This window comes from Lygodium microphyllum, chromosome 12, assembly GCF_053477565.2.
Source record: "Lygodium microphyllum isolate KBCC chromosome 12, Lygodium_microphyllum_v1.1.10, whole genome shotgun sequence".
NCBI classification, from domain to species: domain Eukaryota; kingdom Viridiplantae; phylum Streptophyta; class Polypodiopsida; order Schizaeales; family Lygodiaceae; genus Lygodium; species Lygodium microphyllum.
In genome coordinates, this window is record NC_141146.1 from 92,989,329 (window position 1) to 92,998,640 (window position 9,312).

Sequence of the window (9,312 nt, forward strand, 5' to 3'; positions counted from 1 at the left end):
GACTAAAACTGCAAGCCTCAAAATTGATTATAACTATCATGTATCATGTATGATTCGATCTACAAGTAAGAAGCATTACCAATTTAGTAAACTAAACATGACATGGCAATAATATAGTGTTTTTGAACTATCAAAGGGAGATAGCCTAAAGATGTAAAAAAAACCTTACACAATCTCTTCTAAAAATCAAAGCATTCCATCCACAAACTTTTTGTCATATGTTCAAGTATTACGCATGGAAATGTACACAAGGGCAGGGTGTAAAGTTACTAAAAATTGATCAATGTTCAAAAGCATACTACTGTCAATCTGCCTACCAAGGATCAAAGGAATGTAAACATTATAACACTTGAATCATGTTGATTTAGGTATTTGATAACCTAAATGCCATGTTAACCTAAATTGCTAGGTGAACCAACTTCATAAACCAAGCAATGGTGGCAATAGCAAAAGTCGATCGTACAACCCCAAAAATGGAGTGGTACTGTGCTTTGGAAACATATGTCTTTGAAAAGAGAAGTTCAACTATTTAGTAACACAAGTATGCAATGCCTTAATGTATTTAGTGTAATGTAGCCTAATGTCAATACAAATAAGAGATGTAAACAATTGTAAATGCAGGTGTTAAAAGATGGTCTGCTCAATGTGGCATGGCAAGCAAGTGACGTGAAAATTGTGATACTCATAAGCGCTCATCCACTAGAGTGCTCATAAACCATCTGCTTTCCTTTGAAGTTGTGTGGTGAGTGAGCTACACTTTCCAATTCGCAATTATATGCAGCATCTGCCTCTATAAGCTAGGTTGCCTATGCCAGCATGAGAAACCACTCCAAGTTGTGCATGCGGATTGGAGATATGAGCCTCAACTCTCTCCTGAGGAACAAATCGTGCCTTTCAGGCTTGCTAACAACAATAAGCTTCACTTGAGATTGTGAAGCTGTCTAAGCCACCACATGAGGCTGGTCAAGCTCGCCCTCGAAGGCCCAACCTTGGCTTGGGTATCCCTCACATTTGTCAGTCAGCTACAGGTTTATCACACAGCAACTCCTCCTGCTTAGGCCCCTGCAGGGTGGCCCCATTTGCCAAAAAGCACATTAGAGGGAGGGGGATTTGTGTGTTTTGGAGGGGCACATTAGAGGGGGGTGATGATGGATCTCTAATCCTGCAGATAGAGCCAATTGTGTAGGAAAAATGTATCAACTTTTAACAGCTAATGAGCTTGATGGTTAATAATCTGCAGCACATGCTGACAGGAAGGCTCACTGTTGTAATATGCAGGGGCTTCTTCGGTTGTAGATCAATATGGCTTTTAGGAAGTTTTGAGGCACTCAACCGATCTTCAACTAGTAGAGTAAGCCTTCTGCCAGTGCACCTCCACTTATTTTGAAGTCCTTGCCTACCAAGGAGAACTCCTGTTGCTTGTATCATTTGAACAAAGATTGTAAGCTGGAGCATACTTGTCAATATATATGTACATACGAAATTACATAACTTTCATGGCCTCCCAGATCTCCCTGTATACTTTTCACTCTATACAGAAAAAAAGCCACCAGATTTATCTGGTTGAGGAGGTGTTTTGGACATTTGTTGACTCTAAGTAACAACTTATGCTAATGCAGCTCCAGCAGCTGCAACTTGCAAATTTTGCATTCCACCGCCCTCCTCAATAACCTGCAAAGAACCTAAAACCCTAAGAAATCTACCCACAGAAGGAGAGAAAAGGCATTCTATACATAGAATTCTCTAACAAGTCTAGTAGCACACGCCAATACCAGCTCTACCACCATAATTCACTGTGCTAGCAGTGCAGCTATAATAGAGAAATATCGACTTGAGCACTCACTTGTAAGCTGCCACTTTCACCTGGGAGAGGACCACCAGCTTGACCTCTGACTGCATCAGGCTCTATATCCACCTGTGGCCTTGTAATGCTGTCCCCCTCTGTTGTCAAGGATGCTGCGTGGGCACTGCCTGAAGTGGTTGGTGAATCACTTTCCTCCCTGCCCTTCCCAGGGGGTTCAAGCGATATTCTTTCAAGTGCTCTGACCACACCAACACTCACTTCCCTAGCACGTGCTCCAAGATCTGTCATGGCATTGTTTCGTGCACGCAATTTTTCTCTGAAGCCACGGGTGGTCTTTGTAAATGTTTCTTTATACCTGCAGCATCCCATAAAACACACATCAGTAACTCCGCAACAAAGGAATGTCTTTAGTCTTTATGCCTCTATCAAAATCGTGAAAAAACCTGGATGAGGCTGCAGCCCAGCGGGACTTCAAAGATTCTGAAAATGACAGCAACTCTGAAGGTCCAGCTCTCTGAGGACTTTCTCCTAGGGAATCTGTACCGGAACTGTGCCTGCCATGTGGATAAAATTTAACTTTGCTGTCCACAAGGATAAAGGGCTGTTCCAACTTCCAATTATTTGAGACAACTGAAAATCTGATACAAACAGTCCCTACCTGTCTTCACTCAATGCACCTCCCTCTGCAGAGTTCAGTTCATGGTTAAGAACATGCGTGACATGAGATCTATTGACCTGTTCGCCTTGCTGTACTGACTGCTCCTCTGCTCGTATCCTAGCAGGTCCTACTGCACTCAATGGGGTGAAATTGCTGCCTCTTGTCCCACGGCCACTCATGAATGGAGCTTGTGATGAGGAAGAGTGTGCTGGTATAACCACGAGCTGTGGATGATCCTGAGGGTTAGATGACCTGCTACGCAACCAATTATTCCTTGCTAAATGATGTGCTCTTGCAGCCGCTGCAATATGTTGCATAATTCGCTCCTCAAAGTCATCCTCGACATATGCTGGGACCTGATCAGGAGAGCTTCAAGGCCTACATATTTCAAATCCACCCCTTGTAGCAATGCAGAAAAGTGCAACACGCTGTACCTGATGGAATTCAAGTTCATCCATCGAGTTCCGGTGCATGAGGATAGGCACTTGTCTGGCGGCTCGGTAGGACCTCTCCTGTTCTATGGCATCCAACAATTCTTGGCTGAAACACCAGCAAGTAACAAGTTAAAGCAATGATGTCATGGTGAATCCATTATCACAAAAGCCTTGCATGAGGAGATCCCAACACAAGACCATCTTGCAATTGTGATGTAGAACCTAAGTACATCAACATCTTGCAATTGTGATGTAGAACCTTAGTACATCATGCGGCATGGTTCCAAAAAGAAAAAGCTAGCAAATTAAAGCAATGTCAAATCCAATCCGTGAATAGTTCCTCATACAACCTGTCTTCCTTATCTACATCTATGTCAGGCACATGGAAGATGCGGTACCTGCTGGGATCTTTTAAGCTCAAGGGCTGCCAGCACATGGGGCATTCTTTGCTCCTCTGTGACCTGAAGAAGAACGACTGCATCGGCATTAGAAGCGAGATTTGCGTAAACCCAAGAACAAATCAAAGGCGAGGGCATCACGTGCTAACCATTCGAGGATGCACTGGAGATGGTATTCATGCTTGCAGGAGGTTAACTGCGAATCAAGGGGAAAAAAAGAAGAAGAAGAAGAAGACAGATGAAGTTAGCTTGTGAAACCCTAGAGTCTTATGGAGGCAACAATGATGGCTGGCCGGATGGATGGATGGATGGATGGGAAGGCTCACCGTGGCTGGGTTGCTGCCGCAGAAGGGCTCCAAGCAGATGCTGCAGGCATCATCGCAAGCTTCCTGGACGCCTCCTTCGACGAAAGCGGCAGCAGATGAGATGTGGGATTCGGCCATGGAAGCACCAACAAGACGCAGGTATCACTGTGTGTGTGCAGACGGTGGAATCCTTTCCTCCTGTGGTTACAGATGATCGATTGATTGCTGTGTGAATGTCCTAGGCTTCTTTTGTTTTTCATCAGGACCAAGATGAACAAGTCAAAAACCCTTTGCATTATTTAGTTTTCCTTGGTCTAATATTTGATATAATATATAATAAATACATTTGCTTCACACCCCCGCTCCCATTCCTCTCTCGCGGCTCTCCACGAGCACCAAGATTTAGTCGAGCCCTTACATTATTCATTTTCCCTATAATATATTTTCATGGAGTGCTCACAAAAAACCGTCCTTTAGTATATTTTTGCATGGCGTCATTTTTAAAAAACCAATTAAAATCGAAGTTTGTCGTAATGAAAACCAAAATATTTTTTTAGCATTTTAATTATAAAATTGGCTATCTTTCCTCCAAACTCGGCTAGGTTTCGAACTCTTCCTTTTTCCATTGGTTGAGTAAAAAGTTTATCGTGAGCACTAATTTGATATATATATCAATCTCTCTCTCTCTCTCTCTCTCTCTCTCTCTCTCTCTCTCTCTCTCTCTCTCTCTCTCTCTCTCACATTTCATCAAGACCTAGTCAAGTCCCCCACATTATTCATTTTTCTTATATTATGTATATAATAGCTTGCCCTACTTGTTTTCATGTCCTTAGCACTACTCTCGTTTCTATGGACTTTGATGCCACTCTCTATGCTGTCGGGTCAAGACAAAGATAGGGAGAAAAGAGACACCCTTTCACACTATCAAATTAGATTCAAGTTTCTACTCTCGTTTCTATGGACTTTGATGCCACTCTCTATGTTGTTGGGACAAGACAAAGATAAGGAGAAAAGAGACACCCTTTCGCACTATCAAATTAGTTTCAAGCTTCGAGTGCGAGGCACACCACGTTAAAAAAAATCCAATGGTACGAAGAAGGAGGTTCGATCCAATGTTAACTTAATCTATATGTATTTGCAATTTTTATAAGCAAAAAGTCACTTTGTAGCCTTTAAGTTATTGAATCTCCTTCTTCCAATTTTGATGGGGTTTTTTGGATATTTTGCAAATCTTTTTTGTGAACACTTTTTGAACACTGCCAAATTTTTTACTTGAAGACATTAGATTTAGTTGGTATTGTTGCTCATAATTAGCCAATTTTGGCCAAATTTTTTGGAGCTTACACTTAATAAACACAATAAAGGTTAATATGTTGTGAGCCTCATAAGAGCTTCAAAAGAATGGCAATGCACTCATACAAGCTCTAGCATTCTAGCTCAAAGCACTCTCATGTTAGCATTGTCATTACACTTGCTACACAAGTTTCACTAGTCATTTCAAAGATTATAAATCTATACGAAACCTGCAAAATGTAATGACCCCTTTGATGTGAACCTTTTGCACCATTTCTTAGCTATGTGGCAACTAAAGTTCAAATGTGTAACCAACCTACACAACTCTCCATACAATCAAGTGGTAAATTATGGTCCAATAATCCCATGGTGTATTCACTTAGGCTATGTTCTAGTAGGCTTAACCCATCATTTCATTTTTGTGAAGGAGTCCTTAAAGGAGCTATAAATACTTGCAAAATTGTCTAGCCTTATAATCTTGTATGAATTCGTTACCCATTAGCAATCTATGTGATCATGTGTATAAGTATATGTGCATATTTTTTTAAACGTATTAAAGTGTGTCTATGTTTATATGGAAGTGTCTACAAATGTGAATGTTTATTATGCATTTGTATTTATACATGTATGCATGTGTTCGCCCCAACATTAACTATGTGCAAGTTTTATAAAACTACACTTGATACCTTAGCTTCAAGAGGGATAATGAAGTACATCATGTATGCACTTCTTCAAACCTCATCCAATTTCGTCTTCAATTTGCTAGCATGACTCACTTACACCCATCCAAGAAAATAACTTGATCTCATCTATAATTACATGCTTTATTATCATATCAATCTTGTTGTCAATGTCTAAGCAAAGAATAGATTAATTGGGAGGAGAGAGAGAGAGAGAGAGAGAGATGGATAGATTCAAAGAGGAAATAATAAAAAGATTAGATATGCAAGGTTGAGGGCTTAATGGTCTTTATTTTTCATTCTTCATTCTGTCTATCTCCTACACACACTTCTGTCTATCTCCTACACACACTATTGATATACAAAACTAGATAGTATCTCATGTTGACTTTTCCATAAACACCTTCACACTATCTCCTTTTCTTTTATTATTTCATCCACATCTATTGAACTTACACATGCTTTGAACCTCTCAAAACCATGCCCCAAACTTTTCAAAATTCAAATTAAAGTAGTAGTGTTATGACATGTCGCCAACCACACACACACACACACACTCTCTCTCTCTCTCTCTCTCTCTCTCTCTCTCTCTCTCTCTCTCTCTCTCTCTCTCTCTCTCTCTCTCTCTCTCCTCCCCTGACTCAGAGCTCTCACACTTAGCCACCAAGCCATAATTGTTTTGTATTAAGGGAGGTGCGGTGTGTGTAGCTTAGGGTGACATATCTAACCATAGACAAGTGTTACCTCCCTAGGTATATCCTACCCTTGATGTGCCCTAAGCATGAAGTGGGAAATCAAAATGAGGCTAGGGGGTTAGGGATGGAGCCGTCCAACTGAAGCCACTAGATGCACCTAACTTGGGAACCCCTAGGTGTAGTGACTATGGCCTATGTGGGGTGAACTGCTTTTCGTTGTGATTTCTTCTCTTATCATCTTTGTTTTCTTCTTTCTTTCTTTCTTTCTTTCTCTCTTTTCTTTTCTTCTTCTTTTTTTTTCCTTTTCTTTTTCTTTTTCTTTTGGATTACAAAGGCATGATGAGAGCTAAGCTTCATCGTTTGAGTGGGGTGGAGAAGGGGGCCTAAGAGATTTATTCAAGAATTGCCAACTCTGCAAGCACCCTTTGAGGTTCATGCGGACTTGCAGAGTGGTAGTAGAGAGAAATGGATGATTGCAATGCATAAAGCGGTTATCATTCATATTTTCTAGAAGGGATAAATAAAATGAAGGGAGAAGAGCAATGTCATTGGGATCAAAATAGAGGGGTGGAAGGCCGCGTTCTTGTGGAGTGGGATTTTACCTAAGTAGTTGATGCGCAGATCGGTCGCAGATAGCTCACGTGGTGAATCCCGGAAGGTCCCCAAGAACAAAGTACTCTACTTTTTAGCACAAAAACCCATGTAAAAGCAAGCACGACATGAGACAAGAGACAAATTGGGTTCAATCTCCCCCATGCCTTGTGTGAGCGCTTCACAAAGCATGTATTTAATGTATATTTCCAATCTTTATGCTCAAAAATAGCCCAATTACAAAAATATGACAAGCTTTTAGCTTTTGAGTTTGCTTTCTACCAAAAATAGGAAAATAAAGCTAATGGACGGTGCCCATAGTGTCTGGCACGCCCAATCTCAATGTCCAAATAGAAATAACATATCCAGGCGCATAAGCGCATACAAAATAATAATAAATAATCAATGTCTCTATAGACATAACAAAATATAGGCGTGGCGCCTATCAAAATATAATCCAAAGGTCGAAAACCCGCTAGACTCCAATGCTTTCCTCCGCCACTGCTGCTATCTCTACACATCAACTGAAGCATTCACAATCGTTAGTAAAATAACACAATTAAACCGACAAAAGTGAATACCTAGCAGTCTTCAGCTACATAAATAAATCAACTGGTTAGAAATAAATCCTAACCTTAATTTATTACGAGTGCGCACTCTAAACTCATAAACGTTTATTAATTTAATATGCATTTTGCGGAATCACCCGCTATGGAATCACCCATGTACACACTAAATTAATGAAACGCCCGAAAAGGACAGGCGTCCCCATCAACTTCTCGCACAAAGAATCCTCTTTGCGTATGAGCCCCGGTCATCTAAGTTTACGGAATCCACCGTAAAACCTCACGGAATCCACCGTGGAATATGCCTCCTGGCATCATACCCCCGGGGTGGGATAGCAATTGACCTCAATTGCTATTAGCTCAATGTGGAGCTAACAGAGTGGGGAAAGCATTTAAGTCTCTAGCGTGCATCCATTGTGCTTCCTCTACAGGATGGTTCTTAAATTTTACTAGATATCTAGAATACCTTCGGCCAGTTCTAGTGGTCAGGTAGTCAGTGTCTATAATGGCTTCTGGTTCAAGTATTTCAGTCTCTTCTTCTAGTAAAGGTGGGTTTTCATAGACAGGGTGGATAGGTAATTGTCCTCTAAATGGTCTCAATAAACTAATATGGAATGTATTATGAATTTTCCAATGGGATGGCAGTTCTAACTTGAATGCATTGTCATTAATCTTATGAATGATTCTAAATGGTCCGTAGAATCTAGGAGCTAATTTGACAACTGGATGTCTATCTACACTTTGCAGTCTATACTTTTCTATTCTAAGCCAAACATAATCATCAACTTTGAAATTCATGGCTTGTCTTTTCTTGTTGGCTTGTTTGGTATATGATTGTTGGGCTTTAGCAATCATATCCTTTACTTCATCAAAAATAGTGTTATGCATAACAGCAATATCATCGGCACTTTGTATTCTATTAGACAAAGATGCAACAGGTGTAGATAATCTATATCCATAAATAACTTCAAAAGGTGCTTTCTTTGTAGATGTGTGCGGTGTATTGTTATATGCAAACTGTAATAAATGTAAATGAGTATCCCATGTCTGAGGTTTAGAAATAGTGTATGCACGTAAAAGATCTAGAATGGTACTATTTGTGGCTTCTGTTTGTCCATTTGTTTCTGGATGAAATGCAGATGAGAAATCAATCTTTGTGCCTAGATTTGCAAACAGTGTAATCCAGAAATTATTACAAAATCTAGAATCTCTATCTGAAATAATCACTTTCGGCAATCCATGGTTAGTAAAAACAGTTTTCAAAAATAAGTGTGCTGCTTGTGATGCTGTTAAAGTTTTCTTACATGCAATGAAATATGCTTGCTTACTAAATCTATCTACAACTGTCCAAATCATGTCATGGTTAGATTTAGTATTTGGTAAACCAGTAATGAAATCCATAGATATATGTTCCCAAGGTTTAGATGGAATAGATAAAGGCATTAATAACCCATACTGTTTACCATGATGTCTTTTTATTCTTTGACAAATCAAACATTCAGAAACGAAATTAGATACATCTGCATCCATATGCGGCCAATAAAAATCTTCAGTTAACATGCGTAATGTAGAGATGATACCTCTATGACCTTGATATGGGGGACAATGAATTTCATTCAAAACAAAAGATCGGAATGGAATAGTAACACACAGTCTCTTTTCAAAGAACATGAATCCATCATTATATGACAATGAATCAACAGGAATGAAATTATTTTGAACTAATTTTTGCCAATCAGAATGAAAAGTAATATCCTGGTGATATGTGTCTTTCATAGCAATTAAAGAATCAAAAGATATGATAGAAATGTTATGAATTGCAGGTCTTCTACTCAATGCATCAGCAACTACATTTTCTTTTCCAGGTTGGTATTGAATGATAGGATGG

General features: G+C 39.8%; 1 protein-coding gene across 1 annotated transcript; it reads right to left on the reverse strand.

The window, feature by feature from the left end:
* Positions 1-542: 542 nt before the first annotated feature.
* Positions 543-3,889, reverse strand: LOC148028038 (E3 ubiquitin-protein ligase RHF2A-like). Its single transcript, XM_087689729.1, has 8 exons — positions 3,621-3,889; positions 3,444-3,490; positions 3,295-3,357; positions 2,897-3,002; positions 2,463-2,818; positions 2,248-2,358; positions 1,844-2,159; positions 543-1,671 (listed from the first exon to the last, which is right to left on the reverse strand). Exons 1-8 carry the CDS (start codon positions 3,735-3,737, stop codon positions 1,606-1,608), a joined length of 1,182 nt encoding a protein of 393 aa, XP_087545855.1. The 5' UTR covers positions 3,738-3,889; the 3' UTR covers positions 543-1,605.
* Between the last annotated feature and the right edge of the window lie 5,423 nt (positions 3,890-9,312).